Source organism: Podarcis pityusensis (genome assembly GCF_964106645.2).
Source record: "Podarcis pityusensis genome assembly, chromosome: 15".
In the NCBI taxonomy this organism is placed as follows: domain Eukaryota; kingdom Metazoa; phylum Chordata; class Lepidosauria; order Squamata; family Lacertidae; genus Podarcis; species Podarcis pityusensis.
Genome location: NC_138040.1, coordinates 27271068 through 27294421, shown reverse-complemented (window position 1 = coordinate 27294421; position 23354 = coordinate 27271068). Strand labels below are relative to the sequence as shown.

Below are 23354 nucleotides of genomic sequence, written 5' to 3'. Positions count from 1 at the left end.
CAGCCCATAGTGTTTGTGGGGCCTCAAGCTACCCTCCACCACCATGAGGTTGGTTTATATGGTTCAGGGGCTGACGTTGAGGACTAGTGGCTTGCCCAAAGCAGTCAGGTGCACATTATGCCACACTAGGTTCCAACACAGTATTAAGGACCATTACCTTTCTTGCTTGGAGCACTTGGAAGCCCAGCACTGATACAGGACTTGTCTCCTCAGCCCCACCTTCCTCCCCAATTTGGAGATGGAGAGGGCAACACTGGGGCTAACTTTAACTTCATCCTGGGTGTTCCAAGTAATGCATAGGGCTAGGGACAAAAGCCCACCTCTTGTGGTCTCAGTAACCATTATTATTTGGTGGCCCACAATTTTGCCTCCTAGGGTAGATGAAAGAGGGACCATGGGCTCAGTGGTAGAGCATGTGGCTTTGCATGCAGAAGGTTCCAGGTTCAGTCCCTGTTAGCATCTCCAGGTGGGGCTGGGAGAGACAGTAGAATCCTAGATCAAAGTTGGAAGTGAATCATAGAATTGTAGAGTTGGAAGCGACCCTGAGGATCATCTACTCCAACCCCCTGCAATGCAAGAACATGCAACTGTCCATTATGGGGATCGAACCTGCCGCCTTGGTGTTATCAGCACCACGCTGTAACCAACTGAGTATTTGTAGAGTACAGTGGTACCTTGGGTTAAGTACTTAATTCGTTCTGGAGATCCGTTCTTAACCTGAAACTGTTCTTAACCTGAAGCACCATTTTAGCTAATGGGGCTTCCTGCTGCCGCCGCGCCGCCGGAGCACAAGTTCTGTTCTCATCCTGAAGCAAAGTTCTTAACCTGAGGTACTATTTCTGGGTTAGCGGAGTCTGTAACCTGAAGTGTATGTAACCTGAAGCATCTGTAACCCAAGGTACCACTGTACTCAGAAGAAGATGCTTAGAAGAAAGACTTTCTTCAGGGAAGGGCCATAGCTCATTGGTAGAGCATGTGGCTTTGCATGCAGAAGGTCGCAGGTTCAATCCCCAGCGTCTCTAGCTAATTCTGGGAGAGATTTCTGGCCTGAAACCCCAGAGAGCTGCTACCAGTCAGTGTAAACAATATTGAGTTAGATGGGCCCATTGGTCCAGTTCAGTATGAGGCAGCTTCTTCTGTTCTTCCCTGTCTCTGGGGGCCCCTTCTGCACAGCCTGCTCCTGTCTGCAGCAGAAGGAATACAAGGTGTGCATGTTGTTAGTACACATCAGTTTGCTGTGTTTTTAAAAGAAAAGATTAACAATATGGGGGGCGCTGTAATTGAGGCAACGAGGGTCCTAATTGAGGGAAAAGGGGGTGGGATGATGCCCATGGAGGGGAGGGCAGAGGGCGGCAGGATGAGGGAGGAGAGAAAAGGAAGAGAGTAAAATATCATTGTAAAGAGGAAGTGGAGGCGGCAGCCTGCAAGTCTATAACAAGAAGGACAATTTATGCTCAGGCACGAGTTTGGTTTGACATGGGGATAATGAAAAAGCGTAGGTCATTGTGGATGACTTAAGCCTTCAGCAGCTGAGGAAAATGTATGAAATGCGAGCGGCATTACACGCTTGGCGGCTCTGCACATCTGCAACGGGACAAGTGAAATACAGTGGGGCCATTCTTTACCATAAACTTGTGGTCGTCGGATCCGCCAAGCCCGGAGAAGATTGTAATTACACTGACAAGACAAATCAGCGATATTTAAATATTCATGAACAAAGTCTTGGGCGATCAATCTATCTTTATTGTCCTTCCGTTCGGCTTCTGTAATAAATATATTTTTTAAAAAAACTGGAAAAAAGGAAAAAAGCTAAAAGGAGCTGGAAGCCCCTCACCTTTTTTTCCCTCCTTGCCTTAAGAAGCAATACTGGGGAAAGGGGGGGGGCAGGTGCTGGAGGGGAAGAGGAAGGGGCAATAGATTGGTGAAGCTGATGGCAAAAATCTAGAGATTTTCAGTGCTTGATGCCCTAAAATGCAAATGATATGGGGTATGATCCAGTGGGAATTTTGGCCCCACAAGCCCCAGTGACACAAAGGGGTGGTGTGCAAGGGGAACTAGTTCCCTTGTGCTATTCCCCTCGTATCACTGGGCATCTGTAGCCAAACTTACCAGTGAACCATGCCCAATGTATTCTTGTGGTGCCTAATTTGCAAGTGATTTCTTAGGCGGTGAGCTTTCCCCAGCAGAAGAGACTTGCCTCAAAACAGACCAATTGTTCCCCAAAGTCCACACACACACACACACACACACACACACACTATCCCACAGTTCACGTTGGCTCTGGATTGTTGACCAAGATAGGAAGAGATCGACAAGCAAAAGGACAATTGTCAAAGCATGCCTTGACTGTTTCTTCAGAGAGCGTCTGTCTTTTCTTTCCAATTCATATGTGAATCGCACCAACCCACCCCTCAGTCCCTGTGCCCCAAACCAGAAGTGTCAGGAACACACATGTTTTCTTAATTGTATGCCCTTTTTCGTCATGGCCTATGGTTACAGACAATTAAAAGTCTGTTTGATTGGAACTGTATGTACATTGATAAGTACTCACTTAATTGTGGGTTAACCCACTTGATTGGCCCAGAGCACAGTGGCACATTGGAAGCAGATGGCATGAGTGAGTGTTCTTCCAAAAATAGGGGCCAAGGGAGAGAGAGAGAGAGAGAGAGAGAGAGAGAGAGAGAGAGAGAAGAAAGGGTACTAGCTTCTAAAAAATACTGGGTAAGGCAAAATCTGTGTAGGGAGTTGCCATCCTGAGTGAAAACCTTTCTTGAGCATCAGCCTAGGGATCCATTAGCCCATGGGTAGCGAGCATTGTGCCTCCAAAATGCTGGGCCACAATTCCCATCAGCCAGAATGGCCAGGGATTATGTGAGTTGTAGTCCAACAACATCTGGAGAGAGCTACATTGGCTACCCGTGCATTGGACAGAGTCGTGTCACAAGACCCAACCTCTTGATCAAGTTGCTGGCTCTGTCATGTCATAGATGGGGCCCTGCAGCTGAGTGGGACTGGGACTTTTCCAGGCCATCAGCAGGAAGCTGTGGCGAATCAGATGGGAACAGATTCCCGGATCCTGGCAGATCTGTTGAAAGGAGGGTAAATTCTATTAAAAAATCAATAAATGCTCCAGGGAATAATGATGTTTGAAATTGACATGTACAGGAGGGCAAATTTGTAGCATCCCAAGTGCTTTGGGAGGTTGTGGACTCTCCTTCCTTGGAAGTTTTTAAGCAGACATTGGATGGCCATCTGTCATAGGTGCTTTAGTTGAGATTCCTGCATTGCAGGGAGTTGGACTAGATCAATGTTCCCTAAACTTGGGTCTCCAGCTCTTTCTGGACTACAGTTCCCATCATCCCTGACCACTGGTCTTGCCTAGCTAAGGATGATGGGAGAGGTAGTCCAAAAACATCTGGAGACCCAAGTTTGGGGAACACTGGACTAGATGACCCTTAGGGTCCCTTCCAACTCTACAATTCTATGATTCTTCCACTTGAGTGTCATTTAGGTCTGCTAGATCACCTCACCAACCTGGTGTCCTCCAGAAGCTTTTGACTACAGCTCCCAAACTGGCTGGAGGCTGGTGGGAATTGTGATCCAAAACATCTGGAGGGCACGAGGTTAGAGAAGGCTGTGCCCAGACCGTCAATACCTGCACACACACACACACACACACACACACACACACACCATATCCTCTTTTTGCACAATGAACATCACCTCACCATCTTGGGCTTCTTTAATGACTCACAAGATTGTCCTTCATCCTAATGATTTGTGTAGTTGGGTTCCCCATCTTGGTGCCAAGCGAACTATGGCTCCTTTGAGAAGGACTGCCTGATAGGAGTTTTCATGCAGATGTTCCTAAACCACTTCCTGGCAAGAAACAGAGAATTGTTGTAGAGGAACAGAACATGCCTCTTCCATCACCTTCCTTGGTCTCATTCTTGTTAGCAGCATGCTGGGATGGGGGGTGACCTCTCCCTAATGGGGTCCCTTCCTCTCTCCAGCACAGCAGCCCTCTCCGTCAGCTGCGCCTCGCTCTACTAAGCGCTCCTAACCCCTTTTCTGGATTTGCTTCTCAGGCTAGGAAGTTGCCTGCCTTGTTAGCACCTGCCTCTCCTGAGCCAGGATCTCAAACTTCCCAAGGGCACCGAATCCAAAGTCAAGAAAGGCTGTGACTAGATACAGCAGCCCCAGCCCCTCAGCTGAGAAGCTGCTAATTCCCACGAACGATGGCAGACAGAAAGAGTAAAGGAGCCATCACACAGCTGCCATTTTGAAATGCTAATTGAGGCACACAGATTTCCACCCATTCAGAATCTTCTTTTGTCTCACCCCCATGTACGCGCCTTTCAACCTGCTGTGACCCCTAGCCCTGGCCAAAAGCCAGGACTCTGACACAGATGAGGAGAGAACAGCTGAATCCAGAAGGCCAGCCGTGAAAGAATGGTTGCTCTAAGCTGGATCCTGTCATCAAGAAGCCCCCTGAGTCAGATCCCTGCTCTGCCACAACCTTTGAATGTTGGATAAGTATCTGAAGAGGGTGCTGGCTGTACACCTGTAGTCTTTTCCATGTGATGGTGGGGCAGTTGCTCAGGACTCCTGATCATATGGAGGAGACTATACAAGTGTATCCACCTCTCCCTTCAGAACTAATTGCCTAATATATGGATGTCAAGAGTGGAGTTGGAGTCTTGCTTCCCTTCCACACAGTTCACACCTAAAGGAGGCTCTTCTCTTTTTTTAATTATTTTTTTTTATTTGGTTTTACGTATTTAAGTTTACGCATCCAAAGTTACAAGATTCTCCCGAATCTCTGGACTTCTCACCTTCCCCTCCCTGGGTTCTGTTATTAAACCTTTCCTACTACATCTTTGTTTAAATAATCCAAGTTTTTTATAACTCCATTGTATCCATAGTTCTCGCTTCATTACAAGTGTTACTGCAGTCCTGATAATGTTTTCAACTGCTTACAGTGGTCTTTAAGGTAAATTGTAATTTTCCCCCCATTCCTTATTAAAATGTTGGTCTTCCTGGTTCCTGAGCTTTCCGGTCAGTTTTGCCATTTCTGCATAGTCCAACAGCTTCATTTGCCAGTCTTCTCTGGTAGGGACTTTATCTTCTTTCCATGGAGGAGGCTCTTCTTGACAGAGCAAGAGGTCTGCTTGGCGCTATCCAAGGTGCTGGAAGTCCAGCTCAACACTACCTGCTGGACTACGCCATCCTTAGATGTCTCTTGTACGCTATGGGCTCTAGCTGGGGTCAGGACAAGGAATGATCCCTGGGCCCCCTTTTGACTTATATCCAGCTTGTGCCTTCCCCCACTGACAGTCCCCATCTGGTTGTAGGTGACCACCCATACGAGTGCGAGTTTTGTGGCAGCTGCTTCCGGGACGAGAGCACTCTGAAGGGCCACAAGCGCATCCACACTGGAGAGAAGCCCTACGAATGCAACGGCTGTGGCAAGAAGTTCAGCCTCAAGCATCAGCTGGAGACCCACTACAGGGTCCACACAGGTAAGGAAAAGGATTCAGCCGTGGATCTCAGGCTTTCCAGGCAGAAGATGCCAGTTCACTGCTCGGCATCTCAGGAGCTCAGGCAGCAGCAGAGCTGGAAAAGAATGTGGAGAGTGGCTGTCAGTCAGAGCAGGAAATACTGAGAGAGTAGGAGCAGGAATCTGGCAGCTCCATATACAGTATGCATGGATGGTGCTGTTGCTCAGCTGTAGGGCACGTGCATTGCAAGGAGGTCCTTAGCTCAATCCCTGGCATCTCCAATGCAAAGAATTTCCAGCAACTGAGCTTTGAGTCTTTCTACCTAACAGAATTACTGCCAGATGCAACAGATAGTACTGAGCTAGGTGGATCAGTATAAGTACTGAGCTAGATGAACCAATATTCAAAATCCACACTCTCATTGGGCTCTGCAACCGTTTCCTAATATCACCCTGCTAGCCCTTGCAAGCTATATTTAGCAAACCACTTAGAAGCTAATTTAGGCATTGAACAGTCAATAATAATAATAATAATAATACAGGACAGCCCCAGATATATAGGAGATGACATTCTACTGGGGATCAGGGTGACAAAGAGTGACTGGTAACCCCTGGCCCAAAAGCAGACTCCTGAGAGAGGTACCAGCAGCCAGCTCAGTCTTTTCTCCCTCCATCTGCACTGAACAGGTATGGGTGTCATGGCAGGAAGGGGATGGAGAAAGCAGCAGAGTGAAAGTGAACTATTGTCATTCAAAAAAGTGAGGTGCATGCACAATGCTGGCTCCCTTGCTTTTCTTGATCTGCGATTTCTGAATGGCACCCCTTGGATTCCTTTGGAAGTTGAGCAGGTGTCCTCAAGGAGAAGGTTCAAGCTTCCTGGAAAGGCAACTCATCCATGCCACTTCTAAATGCCCCCCCCCAAGAATTTAACAGGGAACAGAAGCGATGTGTCACACACACACCCCTGTAAGGCCACACAAATGCTCAAGATGAGTTACAGATAGGTAGCCGTGTTGGTCTGCCATAGTCAAAATAAAAAAAATCCTTCCAGTAGCACCTTTAAGACCAACTAAGTTAGTTCTTGGTATGAGCTTTCGTGTGCAAGCACACTTCTTCAGATACACACTGAAGAAGTGTGCTTGCACACGAAAGCTCATACCAAGAACTAACTTAGTTGGTCTTAAAGGTGCTACTGGAAGGATTTTTTTTATTTTGCTCAAGATGAGCTGAGACACATGCCCTCGGCTCCAGAACCTTTGCAACTCACGTGTGCTCCATAAGAGACATTCAGGGGTGCCATCAGAAGGGGGATGAAGAAAAGAAGCTGAAAATGACTTCTCTGTGCAATCATTTGTGAAAGCTGAGTTCTAGAGCATCTGCTTTGCATGCAGAAGGTCCCAGGTTCAATCCCTTGCATCTCTAAGTAGGGCTGGGAAAGACTCTTTTGAAACCCTATAGAGCCACTGTCCATCAGAGTATACTGAGCTAGATGGTCTGATTCAATATGGCAGATTCCTATATTCCTATTTCTGCCTTCATGGTTGCAACACAAGGCAGCCCTCTGTATAGGCAGCCCTAAGGACAATTTCCCTTATTTCATCCACCTCTTCCCCATGCTTTTGCTGCTGAATGTGGGATTCCCCACTTTATGGAGTACAAGACAGAAGATTTCTTGTGTACCGTGGAACCCAGATCTCTCACTGCCAGCTAGCGAATTGCTGAGTGCTTCAGCAGCCCACAACTAATATAAATAGCAGGTCAATATTTAGATCACTTTTGCTGTTCATTACTTCATTATTCGCTCTGTCTGTGCACAGAGCAGGTATCAATATTGAGAAGACTGAGGCAGTTAATTACTGCGTCGAAAGGAGCCCCCTTTGGCTTTCGATCGGGGCTGCCGTGGACAGTATCGAAACATATCTCTCTGGGAAAGACCGAGTAACTCTGCTGTAAAGGTGATGGTCATCTGCATGGTAACCTGAGCCCTCTGCAAAGATGAAATAAGCCCATAGCCAGTCAACAAAACACTTACGGGCCTGCAGTACTCCCCCCCCCCTTTTTTTTTTTTTTTTTTTGCATTTAGCCACAGCTCTCTGTGTGCTGTGATCTCCCAGGAACACAGAAAAGGTTAAAAATGAGGTATTGGACACAATACAGTTCCCTAGGGAGGATCTCTGCTGCCTTTTTAAAAAGCTTCCAGTGCTTATAGCAATTCTGAAATCTCAAAAGTCTGGGCATAGCTTCTTCCCATGACTTGCAAAGAATGAATTATGCAACAACAACAAAATAGCTCAAATTTTATTTGACCAGGCTGAGGAATTCAACCTTGCTTTCTGAAGAATCATTAGGCTTCCCGGCACAAAATGTTGGATTTAAGTACACTTTAAGTACAGTGTACTCAGCCTTGCTTAGACTACAACATGAGAGAGACCAGGGTTCAAACCCCACCACCACCCATGAAACTCAGTGGGTGACGTCGGACCAGTCACTCACTCTCAACCCAGCCTACCTGACAGGGCTGTGTTCTGGGGATAAAATGGTGGGGAGGAAAACTATGTACCCCAACTTGAGCTCCTTGGAGGAAAGGTGGAATATAAATGTAAGTAATTAAGTCAATGAATAAATACATAAATGCTGATCTTTTTAATGGTGGCTGAGGGGTTTTGTAGGTTCCTTTCTTTCATTCAAAAATACATCTCTTGGATATCTGCACCCTGCAGCCTCCCTGGGTGCCCATGTTTCATTCAAAGCCCAGTGTAAACCTCCTCCCTTGGGGTTTTTTCAAATCAGGAAGCATGGGCAGCCATGGAGGCTGCAGAGCACTGGAGAAATGTTTCCTGGGAATCAAAAACACACCGCCCTTGGCCACCTTGTTTGAAATTCACCAAAACCCCCAAGGAATTCTCAAGAGTCTTGAAGATGGGGCATAACGATGGAAACCTCTTTCACAGGGGATCAAAACCCCTTGAGAAACAGAAGGGTTGGTTTTGGCTTAGGCGTCACCCAGAGTTGTCATTTTCCCCAAATCGGTGACTTTTCCCTTGCCCCCTGCCTTGCTTCTCTAATTGCAGGTGAGAAGCCCTTTGAGTGCAAGCTCTGCCACCAGCGGTCCCGAGACTACTCTGCCATGATCAAGCACCTCAGGACCCACAACGGAGCCTCCCCATATCAGTGCACGATCTGCCTGGAGTACTGCCCAAGTCTTTCTGCCATGCAGAAGCACATGAAAGGCCACAAGCCGGAAGAGATCCCCACCGACTGGAGGATAGAGAAGACCTATCTGTACCTTTGCTATGTCTAACAGGACAAGAGGAGGGATGGAGGGATGAAGCTGGGAAGGACTGGGCAAAACCAACCACCATCCCCCAGTGGTCTCTGGCCTCCCTTCTCTCCTTTTCCCTTCTTCTTTTCTCCCCAATCCCACCCCACCCCACCCCACCTGGTTCTGTTTCTGTCCAACTAGGATTTGCTGGCAATCTCCTTCCTAGCTCATGAGGGTCCTTGTTGCAATCGCAGCAGGAGTAAGAGGAAGAGGAGTGAAGCTCTTTGGAGTTCCCTGGCCAAAACCCACAAGAGGCTAACAACAACAACAACAAAAAGCCCACCCCTCTCTCAGCCCAGTCCTAGCCATGTCTTCAGTTGCCTCAAGCGTGTCTCTGTCTCTCCATGCACATAAAGGGCCTTAGGAGGGGTTTGGTTTAGCCTCTTCTACTCCTTAGTGAGGCTGTTGCATTTTACTGAGGCCTCATTCATGTTGTAAACTGAAACCAAGTCCTCACTCCTGCGTTGCCGTCCTGATTTCCCCCAAGGAAGCTTGGGAACTGCAGTCTTACGAGGCCTCTGAGGATTCTCTGTTATTGTGACCTCGTTTAGATGCAGATCCCTAGCACCCCACAACCCCTGGGGAGAAGGACACCAGTTGGGACAGGCTTCAGTTTACAGTGCCAACATTCCCTGGAAGCTGCTCTTCACCTGCTTTCCCCGTCCCATCCCTTTGGCAAGTGGCTTGAACCTCCTAGTCCATTCTCTTTGGAGCAGGAGTGTTGCCAGAGGTTGAGGGGGCACCAATGAAGTGGTGTGGGATTGGAGAGGTGGACCACAGAAGGTGCTGGGGTGAAAGTTTCAGATGGTATGTGGAGCATTGTGCCCTGCTTTCCTCACTCTTGAGGGTCTTGCAGGGCAGAAGGGGTGGGAGTGCTGAGTGTTTGTGTCTGGCCTTAGCCAAGGGGGAGGGTAGGACTGTTCTTACTATGCTCTCTGGAGTGGGGAGTGGGTAGGGCAATGGAAGTGCTGAGATGCCTGCAAATCACATTGTCACTATTTCCCCTGTAGACTCCCCTCCCTGTGCTTCCATTTTGGGCCTATTGTTTGCATCATGGCTGTGCTCCTGATTTTCCCACAGAGCATGACCAAGGTCAAGTTGAGTTTACAAGAGCTCACAACTCACCTGTAGACCATCCCTTCTAGGTCACAATGCTTTCTCCTGACCAAAGACCATTCTATGCATTCTTTTAAATTTAATTTAATGTTTTCTTTTGAGTGGGAGTGGGAGAGGGGTTCGGGTGAGAGAAACCAGTTAGGGACAGCATAAATTTGCACATTTCTTAATATGAGTGGTCAGCCTTCTCGGAGGAGCCGGGGTGTGGGGAGGACAATTATCTTTCAGCTCCTTTCAGAAGAGGCTGGTGGGAGACACAATGGCTTCCAGGAACAAGCACTCTGATCTGACGATTTGACGACCCTGGAATTTGGGAGAGGGATCTGATGTACAGAGAGTTTCCCCATTTACTTCCATGAAGGGACAAAGTCCATGCACACATTCCTTTGTGAACATGGAAGTAGCTCCATCATTGAACTAAAAGATGAGACTGGCATTTGCATTATTGGTGGGCATGAGGAAGCCTAGGGCCGTAGTAGCTATTCAACCGTAATACCAATTCTTAGCAATGGGGCACTCTGCGTTTGCAGAGTCTTGCCTTCCATAGCCAATAATAGTGCCCAGTTGCCATGCATAGTTTACTGAATTGGCATTGCAATTTGCTGCAATGTCCAAGGGGACTTCATGGGCTCATGTGCATGAGTCACTCCTCTTAGGGCTGAATGGGCATCAAAGGCACATGCTTCCCCAACCCACCAGTGCCAGCCTTCATACTATCTGCACAAAAGTTGGGGAGGAACTACTAGCCCAGCGAGGCAAGTGCAGTCTGCCTACAGCAACCACGGAGGCACTTTGCATTCTTACTACAGTAGGTCAACAGAGAGATAACCCATCCTCAGTGGCATAGTGTGGAGGGGCAGGGGGCCATGGCCACAGGTGCAAATTTCTGAGGGGGCGCAACCAGGTTCCCCCACAACAGGCTCCTTCATAGAAGCTGGAGCTGCAGGGAGACAATCCATTCCCAGGACAGGCCTTTGGGGCTGGGGCAATGCCGGTGCCTTCTTCACCTCTTGGCCAGCGAAGGGATGCCCAAGAGCGTCCCTCCCCTGGGCCAAACAAGAGGGAAAGAGTGGAGGGCTGTGGTGCCACCCATCAAGGAGGGAGGAAGAGAAAGGCAGGAAAGCACTGACGGAGCCACGTGTATGGTCCACAACGCCTTGCTGCAAGGGCAGGAGAGTGAGGAGACAAAGCTTCGTGTTTCTCTGCCTCATCCCTGCTCCCAGGTTGGAGCTAGTTTGCAAGGAGAGAGTCCCTTGATTAGATGCTGGACGGTGAAGAACTGACCGCTGCCCAGTCCACTAGGGGAGCGCAACACTTGCTTATCCTGCCTTGGGCACCGGCAACCCATGCTACGCTCTTGCCTACCCTTTGGTCAAGCCAAACGGTGAAAGGCACAGATTGAGCCTCTATCTCTTGTGGAATTTGGGAGGGAAATGTTGACTGTAAGCAGTGTGCGTGTGTGTCTTCTGGTAGGGTTCAACCCCCCTTCCTGAAACCCCCCAGTGAGGACTTTGCCTGGAGTTACATTAGCTGCCTAGAGAGGTGGGCCAGCTGGTTGTCATCCATGGGAAGGACTTGTCCTATGAGTTGCCTGCCACCTTCTTAGAGCAGGGAGCGGGGAGCCTTATAGCTTTCCAGATGTTGCTGGACTACAGCTCCCAGCAGCCAGCATGGCCAATTGCAAAGGATGATGGGTACTGTAGTTCAGCAGTATTTGAAAGCTTGTCTTGGGGTGCTGCGCCCCTCCCTCTTTTCCCGACTTGCTTAGTTCTCCCGCATCTCATACCTCCTACTACAATTGGGGCAGCGATCTTGAATTCTTCCTTGTCCCTCTTGACAAGGTGCCCTAAGTACAAGTGAGGCCCACTTCCTTCTTCTGTCCACCCCCCACCCAGGTGATGGCTTTTGAAACATGCCCGCCCCCGCCCCTCCAATCCTCCTGCCCAGTCCTCTGTCTCTGAAGGAGTCAAATGGGAAAGGGTTGTTGTTTATGCTTTCCTTTGTTTTTGCTTTCTTAATTTTACGTTACGTTTAATGATTTCTGCATTTAGCACATTGTACTTGAAATTACCTCAGTTTCTTGTGACCTCATGAGCTTGTTTGCATTGGCTTTTTTGTGGGGGAGGGGGGAGAGAAGTGTTTTAGGTTGAGTGCTGAAAGGGCTGCATCATGGCGCCTGCAGAGAGAGTATTTGCATGATGCGCCAAAGTGCCACAGCACAGCCACAAAAGCGCCGTGGCAGTCGGTTCCCACGTCAGCCTTATTTTTATTTTATCATGTATTATTATTACCAAAATTGGTGTTTTGTTTTAATGGCCCGCCTGATGGAAAATGGGTCGTATTATCTTGAAAGCTACCTCTTTTAAATTGGGGAGGGGGGTTGGTGAGAGGGTTTTTTTTTTCGCAGTAAGGGAAGCACATTTTTGCAATATTTGTGTTTTTTGTTAAGTTTTTTTCTTTTCTTTTCGCTTTGTGATGTTCATTTCAATTTTCATCTCATGCTTTATATTTTGGCAGTGTAAATTTTTATTCTGTAATTTAGCTTCATTTTATATATGGGGAAAAGAAAGTTTTAGGGGAGCCTTGCATAGATGGAAGAAAAGGGAATTTTAACGGAGTGTCTCTGTACTGCTGTCCACCCCACCCTACCCCTGCTCCTCTGATCTTGTCTCAACTGTTGGTTAAATACTGAAGGCCTTAAAATGGGGTGGGGGGAGGGAAGGAGGGAGGGGGAGGAATAAGAGGAGAGAGAATATGTGTCATTGTAACAGTTGAGAGAGTTTTGACAGTTTAGCGAAAAAGTTAGCAATTTGGTAAAGGAAGAAAAACGAACAGTTAAACTTGAATATGTGAATAGCTAAGTAGAGTTTTGTTTATAATGTGAAGAAAAAATATGACGTCATTTAAGGCAGACCCTTTAAAGAGAAATATGCAGTAAGCGTACCAATGTCACATTTTGCCAGAGATGGCCATAAGGTTGTGTCTATGTGCTCCCAACATTGTTGGGCTATTGATGGTGTTCTTGTTGTTTTCTTTATTAAAAAAAAAAGGGGGGGTTGCTCATTTGAAGAGCCTTTGCCCTTCCCTCCCCACCCGCCCACCAAGCTGAAAGTGTTGGACTGATGACATTATTTGCAGAGTGTAATATTTTTGTAACATTTGTTAGTCCCTGTGTCAGTTTTAAGCAGGATAATGTTCTCTCTCTGACCCCTCTCCTTTTGTAATGTGAACAGGAATCTGTATGCCTGTGTGTGTGTGTGTGTGTGTGTGTGTGTGTGTGTGTAAGCCCTAGTATTAAATAATAGCAGTATTGTTGTAATCTAGCATCACATAGGATGGTACTAAATCAGGGTGAAATCGCAGCTTCCTAAGCGCACTTTGGGAAACGCATTTAACCTCCTGGTCAACCTCTGTGTGGGCCTTTCCTGCATCCAGAAATGTGGCCTTGAGGTAGGCAGGGAGGCGGCGGTGATCCTTGCAGTTTCCGATGGAGGCATCCTTACCGGAAATGCACGTTTTCACTGCAACTGCCCTTCCCTCTTCTGCAGGAAGATGCCATTTTCCTCTGAATGTTTTGGTTGTTTGCAAGGCGTCTGCTACATTATGAATGTCGATGGGAATGTGGGCGAAGTTGTTTTTGATCAGTGAACACAACACAATCCAGAAAATTGCCAGGTTGTGGGGATGGGGAAGCATGTTGTTGACTTGATCTAAAATTTAGGATCGCACAAGACAGATCTGAATTTAGAAGGGAAAGGGATTCCCCAACTTTAAAGCACCAGCAGTTTTTGCGAGGTGCTCTGTAGAGTGGTCTGATCACTGTGTTCCATTCGCCACACAAATAACCCCCACTTAAACTGCCATTTTTAGCACACTTTATGGTACTCTGGGTTACAAATGCCTTACACAATTTTCCTTCAAACTTTGCCCACCCACCGTATGGAAATTCACAATTCTGGCTGTCCTGCGTAACACTTTTTATTTTTTGCAAGTATATTGCTTTGGGAATAAACTTCAAAAAACAACAACAACAGAAAGCATTTTCAGATGCATTGTATACATACATGTGCGAGTGTGCATTTTCTGCACATGTCTGTGTGAGAAAGAAAAAAAAATAACTTTTTTTTCTTTTGTATTGTTTTTGCTGCTTTGTGGCGGAGGGAGCACGCCAGGCACTGATTTAGTACACAACTTTGGGAAGATGGCTTGTTTTATCTTTGTGCCTAGTTAAAAAAAAAAAAGGATAGGATTTTTTTTCACATTTAAAAGAGGGGGAAATTGCTGCAATGCCTGCTCAGTTATTTGGTACCCTGGGGAAATGGGTTGGACTTTGTTGCAAAGGGGATGTCATGGTATGCTCTACAGTCCTTTATTTGAGAATTTTTTTTCCTCATATGCCCCTTTCCCCCCACTTCCAAACTCCTGGCTTCCTGTAGGTTTCAGCGCTTTAAAAAACCCTGAAGTTGCTTCTTCTTGTTCCAGAATGCCACCATTCTCAGTTGTACTAATAGAGGCAACAATTTGTCAGCCACCTTTCCCATTAGTGTTCACTCTAATTGTTTTACAAGCCTTCTGCTGCACCCACCCACCCACCCACCAGCCCCTTCTCCCTGAAAGCTTGCTCTTCTGTTGTGGTGTGAGGTTCTCTCGCTCAGTCGCCCACCATCGTAAGCTGTAGGGTGGGGATAGAGAGAGAATCTGAGGGGTCATCCGTACTGCCATTCAGTGTGGACAGGAAGCGCATCACGTGCTTCCATTCCTTCTCTCTTGCCCCATATGACGTTCTCCTCCAAATTGCTGCCTTCCCACCTTCTCCCCCTCCCTCGATCTGGATTTTCCCACACAACGACAGGAGATAGGTATGACAGAACCTGGACTGAGGGAGAGCCAAGTGTTGGAAGGTAGTGATTTGGAGGAGAGCGTCACACGGGCAACGGATAATTAATGGAGGCAGAGGAAGCTTACCATCCATATTCAACAAGAGTCTTGATGAGTCTCCTGATCTTGCCTGGGCCTGGAGAACTTCTTCACCCACATTTGCTCCCCCCTGCTGCCATGACATCCCTGGGCACCCTAGGGTGCCAATATCTGGGCGTGTGTCTTGGTGTTTGTTTTACATGGTGTTAAAAGTATGCATGATCTTTTGAGGCTAAGAAGCCATGCTATGTCTCCATGACGTTTTATGTTCATAAAATATATATATATATAAATATATATTATAGCACTGAGGACCAATTGTTGTCCTTCTGGACCAAGCAAATTTAAAAGCTTATTATTAATTTTTGTTGGTTTTTTTCGTTTTTTGTTTTTTTGCTTGTCTCTTAACATTGTGACAGCACAAGTGCCAGTTTGATTGCTTCGTATTAAAAAATAATAAATAGTGTTTTTAATTGCTGTCCTGGCTCTGTCTACCTCAGCACCTCCTGTTAGCCTAACTTTAGAAGGTGCCCATTTGTTTTTGTTTTTTTATTGTTGTTGCTGTTGTTATGTTTCGATTTGGGGTTTCCCACCCCCAACCTTTCCTCCATTGTGTATTTTTTTCCCTCTGTACAAAATATTCTTCCATTTGTTCCTTTGCAGTGCTGCTTGTGAGTCTCGTTATGTGTTCCTCTAGAGTCACAGACGCATTTAGCTTAAAGATAACACACACACACACACACCATAAATCAGATTCCCTCCCCCACCCTGATTAAAAAGTTGTGATGTCCCTCCCCTACCCACTAGTTGCCGCTGTCTGCCTCTGCATCTGTCCTTCTGTGTTGGGTGCAGGTGTGGTCCTTTGTAAAATCTTCAGTGTTTCTGGCGAGGAAAAAAAAATTAAGAAAAGGTTTAAAAAAAATTAAAGAATTTACTGCTGCAGGTTTTTTTCTCTCTCCATTTGTCACTAAGTGAAGTTTGTGCCTTCTATAGCAAAGAGAATATTTTTTACATCCTACTAACAGTAGATTTTTTTGTAGTGGACATTTTTTGTATTTTTATTTATAAGTCTCATAAGGAAAATAGCAATGTTCAGTTGTATACCTTGAATCTGCAGTTAGGAAAAAAAACCCAATAAAGTTAATTCAGTCGTTGATACCTGTTGCCTCGGTGTTTCCTTTGGCTCCCGGCATTTTTATTTTTATTTTATTTTATTCCTACTGCTGGGGTGGCAGGATTGGTTACATATGATGAACTCACTTCCCTCATTCCAAATGTCCTCTCCCACCCCACACACTCTGGCAATGTCTTCAAATAATAGAATTGGAGAGTTGGAAGAATCCCCCCGAGAGTCATCTAGTCTAACCCCTTGCAGTGCAAGAATCACAACTAAAGCATCCATGATGGGTGGCCATCCCACCTCTGTTTAAAAACTTCTAATAAAGTCCACCACCCTCCAATGGAGTCCATATGAACCTACCTGGAACCTGAGATCATCTCCTGAGGCCCTCCTTCATGTGCCTCCTCCTCGAGAGGTCTGGAGGATGGCAACACAAGAACGGGGCCTTCTCTGCAGTGGCTCCCTGTCTATGGAATGCTCTCTCCAGGGAAGTTCACCTGGCACCTTCATTATACACCTCTAGGCGCCAGGCAAAAACGTTCCTTTTTAGTCAGGCCTTTGGTTGATCCAATTTATATCCTATGCCCTTTTAAAATGTGGGTTGGGGGTTGGAGGGGCTATTGGGTTGTTGTTTTTATTTTTATTAGGTATGTTGCAGTTTTATATCTTGCTTTTATTCTGTGAACCACCCTGAGACCCTTGGGTATAGGGCAGTATATAAATTCTTCTTCTTCTTCTTCTTCTTCTTCTTCTTCTTCTTCTTCTTCTTATTATTACACTGTCAAACAGTTCTCGCTGTCAAAAGGTTCTTCCTGGTGTTCATTTGGAATCCCATTTCTTATAATTTGTGTCTATTCATTCTGGTCCTGCCCTCTGTAGTAGCAGAAAACAAGCTTGCCCCATCATCCATGTGACAACCCTTCAGATATTTGAAGATGGCTCTCATATTACCTCTCAGTCTTCGCATCTCCAAGCTAAACATTCCCAACTCCCTCAACTACTCCTCATAATAAGGCTTGGTAGTGGGGCAATGGGGTAAACAGGTGGGCCCAGGTTGGAATGTGCAACATTAATTTGACTCCAAAACAACCTGGTGCGTGGATTCCAAAATGGTGACCAATGCTTTGTTCACCTGGTCCACAGCATGTCCATGTTAAATATACTGAATTTGTTACTGTATTTTATTGCTTCCTTTGTTTCTTATGTTGTTCTTTATTGTAAAGTACAGTTTGACATCTATGGAATGTGAATTGTAATATAATTAAATACAACATAAGAAATAAAAGAAGCAATAAAGATACAATTAAACATCGTACAGCATCTAGCACAGAACATCACAATTGCTGCCACAGGCAAAAAATGTATCATTCAGTGGTCTGTCATTTTCAATTGGTCTTTAAGGAAGCAAAGTTTTGGAACCACCAAACCTTGGAGCAGAAGTGCAATCATCTCTAGGAATGAGGATCTCCTGGGTGAGGGATGGGAGCTCCATGCTGCCATGGCTAGTGGAGGGATTATCAACACATACTAGTAAATGTTAACAATCTTCAGTTTCTACAATTGACAGTAATATACATTTTTAAATATTCTGAACAGGCTTCCTTTTTAATTTTTGAAATGCATCCTCTAATATGAGAAAGTGTTTAGACGTTCTCCAAAATGGCTTCCCCAATGATGTTGTAACGATGGATTAAACGGTTTCCCTCATGTTAGTACTGCGTTAAAGTCAGCAGAAAAACATCCAGGCCAATAGGGGGAGCCCCCTTTCAGCGCACTCCACCTTGTAAGGTGCCAAAGTGTCCAAAGGAGAGCATCTAGCACCTTTTCACCAATTCTCTGGAAGGCAGAACAAAGACGGTATTTGAAAATGGGGGCTCAGCAGATAGGCAAATGGAAAGTCCCTTATGTTCTCCAGAGCAGGCAATATGGTCCTGTGCTTTAAGTGTCACCTTTTATTCCTGTATTAAGACATTCATATGCCGCCTATAACAACATAATAAACAATGTAGATACATAATATCCATAAAATGCAACCGTAATGTCCAATACAATTTGGTCCTCCTCTCTCTGGCTGCTGTTCTATCTGTGCTTACTTGGGTCCATGTCCTACTGAACTCAGTTAAGGCTTGTTGTTGTTTAGTCATTTAGTCGTGTCCGACTCTTCGTGACCCCATGAACTAGAGCACGCCAGGCACTCCTGTCTTCCACTGCCTCCTGCAGTTTGGTCAAACTCATGCTGATAGCTTCGAGTACACTGTCCAACCATCTCGTCCTCTGTCGTCCCCTTCTCCTTGTGCCCTCAATCTTTCTCAACATCAGGGTCTTTTCCAGGGAGTCTTCTCTTCTCATGAGATGGCCAAAGTATTGGAGCCTCAGCTTCAGGATCTGTCCTTCAATAAGTTAAGGCTTATTGAACAGAATATAGCAGACCTTTCGTGAAATCTGAAAGCAACACCCTGTGACTCCTCACAGTTGCATCCCTATCTGAGCTGCCCCTGTAGCTTTCTAAAAACAGTAACTGCTCTGCCCAACCATTTGAGCAGCGGACTTACTTCTAAATAAACATACATAGGACCCCACAAATATCTGCACAACCCTTCATCGTCCCTCGTATGCTGGAGAACTTCCTTTACTTTCTCCAGATGTCACTTTCTTTGCAAAACGAATGTCATAAACAAACAGGTCCAAATAGCTAAACAAAGTTCAGGATTCCTGTGGGTTTCCTCTTCTCTTTCTCCACAGCCCCCTGGCCCCCAGCCAAACTTGCATCTGTGTTGACGGCTCCCTGCTTGAATGACTCTCACCCAAGCTTACTTTAGGGCATCATCTTGAGAACAACATTTAATTGCAGTTTTCTGCTGTCGAACATCAAAAGGTAGGGGCTTAGGCTAAGGAGCAGGGAGGAGGGTCACGTGTCCTTGGCTGTGGGGGGGAAAGACGTGAGTGAATAGAGCCTGAGGTTGAATAGACATTGTGTGGCAGGGGGGCTTTTTCCCCCCTTCTGTGCTCTTTGACCCAGATATGATCTAATGGATAGAAAGGGGACCCTTACAATGTGAGCCAGGAGAAGCTTTGTGGTGGCTTAAAACCCTATATTTATAGATAGGCTCAGCTGCCCCACAGCTCTGGAGAGGCAACTCAGTGACAGAAGGAAAAATGAACTAGACTGGGCATTTCGGGTGGCCAAATCACCCTTTCACAAAATGTCGAAGACTGTTGAGCTGTGGCCATCTGTAATAAGGGGCGTCCCACAAGATTCCCAGCGAGGAACAGATGAAGTCCAAAGATCTGCCTTTTTGTCCAGATGAAAGAACCACTGGCAATACACCTCCTCTTTCTGTAACTGCTAATGTTGTAACATGTGGCTTTTATTCTTGGATTGTTTAAAACTTTGTGTGTGATGGTTCCATGCATTTCGCTCATCACTTTGAGCAATTTTGGATTTTTTCTGAAAGCCAATCCATCCAGGAAAAGGAACAGCATTTTCTCCAAACATGTGATTAGAGGAGGATAGTTCTATTTGGGGTTTATTTGGTGAAAAGCAAAGCAGAGATGTGCCCAAATTACTCCCATGAGATTTTTTTTCCCCCTCAGCTTGGCAGAATCATTGCTTGGAGAGCTGCCTGGCAAGGACCTCAAGAGCACTTCAAGTTTTCAGCAGGAAGACCTTTCTCCCCCTGCCCATTTGCAGCAAAAATGTTGCTGGCCCCCCTTTCCCATTTCTTTGAAATAATATTGGCTGCTTTTCACCCAAGCGGGCACTTCCAAAATCACGTCCAAAAGAAACATCCTTCGGGCAACATGGAGTGGCAAGTCTAGATTTGGTGTGCAGTAGCAAGCAAGGAGGTTGACTCCAGTGATGCCCTTGGTGAGGCTGAGGGCTACTGGAGAGGGAGAAGGACCATTGCTCAGTGGCAGTGTGCCCTGCCCGAAATCCTGGAGCATTTCTGCCAGTCAATGTCAGCAATACTGCGCCAGATGGATCCATCATCTGACTCAATATAAGTGCGCTTACGTGAAATGGTCAGGCGGCATTGCAGCTGGGGAGGTCTGCAGGCCTAGGTCTGGAGATTCCCCAACCATTCAATGGTCCTTGCTTGGGTCTTGTTATGACCAAATAGGTCCATTCAAACCATATCATTCGCTACAGTCTGCCCCCTGGGGGATAGATTGAGGCGAGCCCAGCACTCCTCATTTGCTGGAGGTGACTTGAAAACTGCCTCAGGCTCATCGTTTCATTAGCAGTGGTAGGAGCATTTCATGGGCAATAAGTGTGCTTCATTTGAATGCTCCCCTCAGCTTGAGTTTCTCCACCCTGGATGTACAAGCTTAGCTGCTGCCCATCTCTATACCCCTGTTTGAACTTCTATGGCACAGCATAAATTCCCAGGCATTAAAAATGTGTGTGGGGTTTTTTGGGGGGGGAGCGGAGCTCAGTCACATAATGTTGGCAAACATGGCAGCCATGACAGTTTCGCTCAGGATGACGAGAGGCAAAGGTGCCTGGGATGGTGTGGAATGCTTAAGCAAGGAGTGTGGGATTTCATGCTTCAAAATCAGCCACATTTATTTAGCCAAGGAATTCTGGAAGAAGAGCTCTTCTGGGCTCGAGGGGTGAGGGCGGTGGTCCGCTAGGCCTGCTCTGGTCCTGCACGCGCCTCTGCTTGGTGTCTTTCACCAGCTCTTCCCCCAGCGTATTTTTATACTCCCTGGGGAGCTGAGCAAGTCTGCCTCAATGAAAGTGAACTCGTTCATTTAAACCTGACTATAGGCTGCTCCGGCCCCCTGCTGGGTTAATTATCCTGTAGTTCTAAACTGATTGCTGTACCCTAAGCTTAAAGCCCTCCTTTATTTATTTACTGACTACATTAACTGCAGTGCTTGCGCTCCTTTTATTTAGATGCAAACTGTACAACCCTTTGCTGGAGCTCGTATGCCTTTTGTGCCAACATGCGGGACCTGGCTTGCCTGACTCAAAAGGAAACAGCTGCTGGGGTCCTACACCATGGCTCCCATTGATCTCAACTGGGCTGTGCGAAGGAGAGCGTCCTGGCGGATTGCGCCCTATTTGGTGCCAAACTGTCCTGGGCCAGCCTTGGGCATGCAGAGAGCAGCTAGAACCCACTTTAAGAGTTGCTGCTTTGTACAGCAGTGATCAGGGTGTATGGGGTGTTAGCGGAGGGCTAGTACCTCTGGTAAGGGACATGGGTGGCGCTGTGGGTTAAACCACAGAGCCTAGGACTTGCCGATCAGAAGGTCGGCGGTTTGAATCCCCGCGACGGGGTGAGCTCCCATTACTCGGTCCCTGCTCCTGCCAACCTAGTAGTTCGAAAACACATCAAAGTGCAAGTAGATAAATAGGTACCGCTCTGGCGGGAAGGTAAACGACATTTCTGTGTGCTGCTCTTGTTCGCCAGAAGTGGCTTAGTCATGCTGGCCACACTGTATGCCAGCTCCCTCGGCCAATAAAGTGAGATGAGCGTTGCAACCCCAGAGTCAGCCACGACTGGACCTAATAGTCAAGGGTTCCTTTACCTTTACTAGTACCTCTGGTGGGGGAAAACATCAGGCTCCTTTGGGGTCATTTGTCCACCTTTGGTCCCCAGCCTGCACTCAACTCTTACCTGGGGTTCCGAGAAGCTGTCAACATGCAACAGCAGCCACAGCCCAGAAACGGCTTTGACTGGATGGCTAAACCAGGTGAAGGTAGCCAATGGCTCTAAAACCCTATGTGAGTTAGGGACATCTGCTGCATGCAAAGACAGGCTCTGGAAGATTGAGTGGATGTGACCAGTAATGGGTCCAATGGTCCAGAAGGTGGTGTTTGCATGTGCTGTAGAGGTAAGGGTGGGGCAAATGGGGCTCGTCAACCTGAGAACATAGCCCATCTAGGAGAAGGAAAACTCTGCTGCCTTGTGGGAAAAGGCTAAGGAGTTAACCCAACACAAATCCAATGTGGAGTCCCTAAGGTAGTTGGATGAGACATTGTATGCCTTCTTCTGGCAACTCCTGCAGCCCAGCTGGTGCCAAACATATTGCTCTGCTTTCCTTTGGACCACATCAGTGAGGTCAAGAGGGGGTTTTGGTCATCTGGGCAGCCCAGGACCTTCATACACACTTCCCAGGCTTGCATCACAAGGAGGTCGCTTCAGTGCTGCTAGTGCAGCGGTTTGACTTCACCTCTGAAAGCGTTCTCCCTCATCTCTCGAGACAGACGGGTGCCGATAACAGTAGCAATCTTTGGGTGAGAGAAGGGGGCAGCCTCCCTTGATGGCAGTGCTAGGGCAATGCCTGGAATGTGTGGAGTCTTTGGGTACCAGCCAATGTAGCGTGCAGGTGGGGGCCGAGGGGGTGGAGTACTCCCATAAAAATTAAAATGCAGTTAAATGTTAATTATGTGGGATCTACAGGGGTAATTAGTGTCGCTTAATGTAAAGTGTTGTTTACCCTTTAAATTATTGATGAGCTATATAGACATGATCGGTGGCTCTGTGCAGTCAAAATGGCTCCTGGCTTGGAAACAACGGAGAGCCTTGTGGCTGCGTCCAGGCCCAGGCAGCCAAACATGCCTTACAGAAGCATCATTTGATTGCGGGAGGGACCTCAGTAGCCTTGCCCACCTTTCCTTTAAATTTTCAACAAGAACACACACACACACTCCTAACTTGCCATCATACTGTTTCCTTGATGAGAACCACAGGTCTTCTCTGGTTTACATCTTAAGCCTACAATTGCAATACAGAAACTTACCAGGAAGTAAGCTCCATCATATCTATTTAACAGTATTATTTTGTGTGTGTGTGTGTGTGTGTGTGTGTGTGTGTGTGTGTGTGTGTGAAAGAGAGAGAGAGAGAGAGAGAGAGAGAGAGAGAGAGAGAGAGAGAGAGAATGAATTTCCAGTCAAATATTTGGTAAACCTAGAAGAAGCACCGTGTGTTTAGAGTGGGGCTTTTGACTTTAGGGTCCTCAGGGTTCAGACTACCAACACTCGAGTCATTTTTCTTGTTGATTTTGCTGCAATCGCTTAACCCCTCCCAAATGGAGTTAAACTCCATTTCAAGCTTCTGATCAATCATCTGTCGGATGTAGAAGCCCTCTTCTCAGATCTTGGCATCGTATGAAGGTATTTACTGAAGTAGTATTACCTCACAATATCATTGCCATCTCCAGGGCTAGAGAACAAGAGCATAGAAGCCCAAGTGACAACAATTGACCATGCCCTGGTATAGATTCTGCTAATAACCAGTCCCTCCATGCCTAAAAACATAACGTCCCCCAAATGCCACTTGTGGATTTTGCTCAACAAGCTCCTCAGCTGGCTTCCTTTGCAGGCCCCACAGATCAAAAGCTGCACACACACCCCACCGCCGCCACCACCC

The 23354-nt window shown here is 46.7% G+C and overlaps 1 protein-coding gene across 3 annotated transcripts in view; it reads left to right on the top strand.

Annotated features, from left to right (window-relative positions):
- ZBTB16 (zinc finger and BTB domain containing 16) overlaps nucleotides 1-16011 on the top strand; it is a 191954-nt gene extending 175943 nt beyond the window's left edge. For all 3 annotated transcript variants that reach the window (XM_080983492.1, XM_080983493.1, XM_080983491.1), the window contains exons 6-7: nucleotides 5355-5522; nucleotides 8572-16011. In XM_080983492.1, the coding sequence (XP_080839618.1) occupies nucleotides 5355-5522; nucleotides 8572-8801 (398 nt within the window). In that variant the 3' untranslated portion in view covers nucleotides 8802-16011. The remainder of the gene's footprint in view (nucleotides 1-5354; nucleotides 5523-8571) is intronic.
- Nucleotides 16012-23354: the final 7343 nt, after the last annotated feature.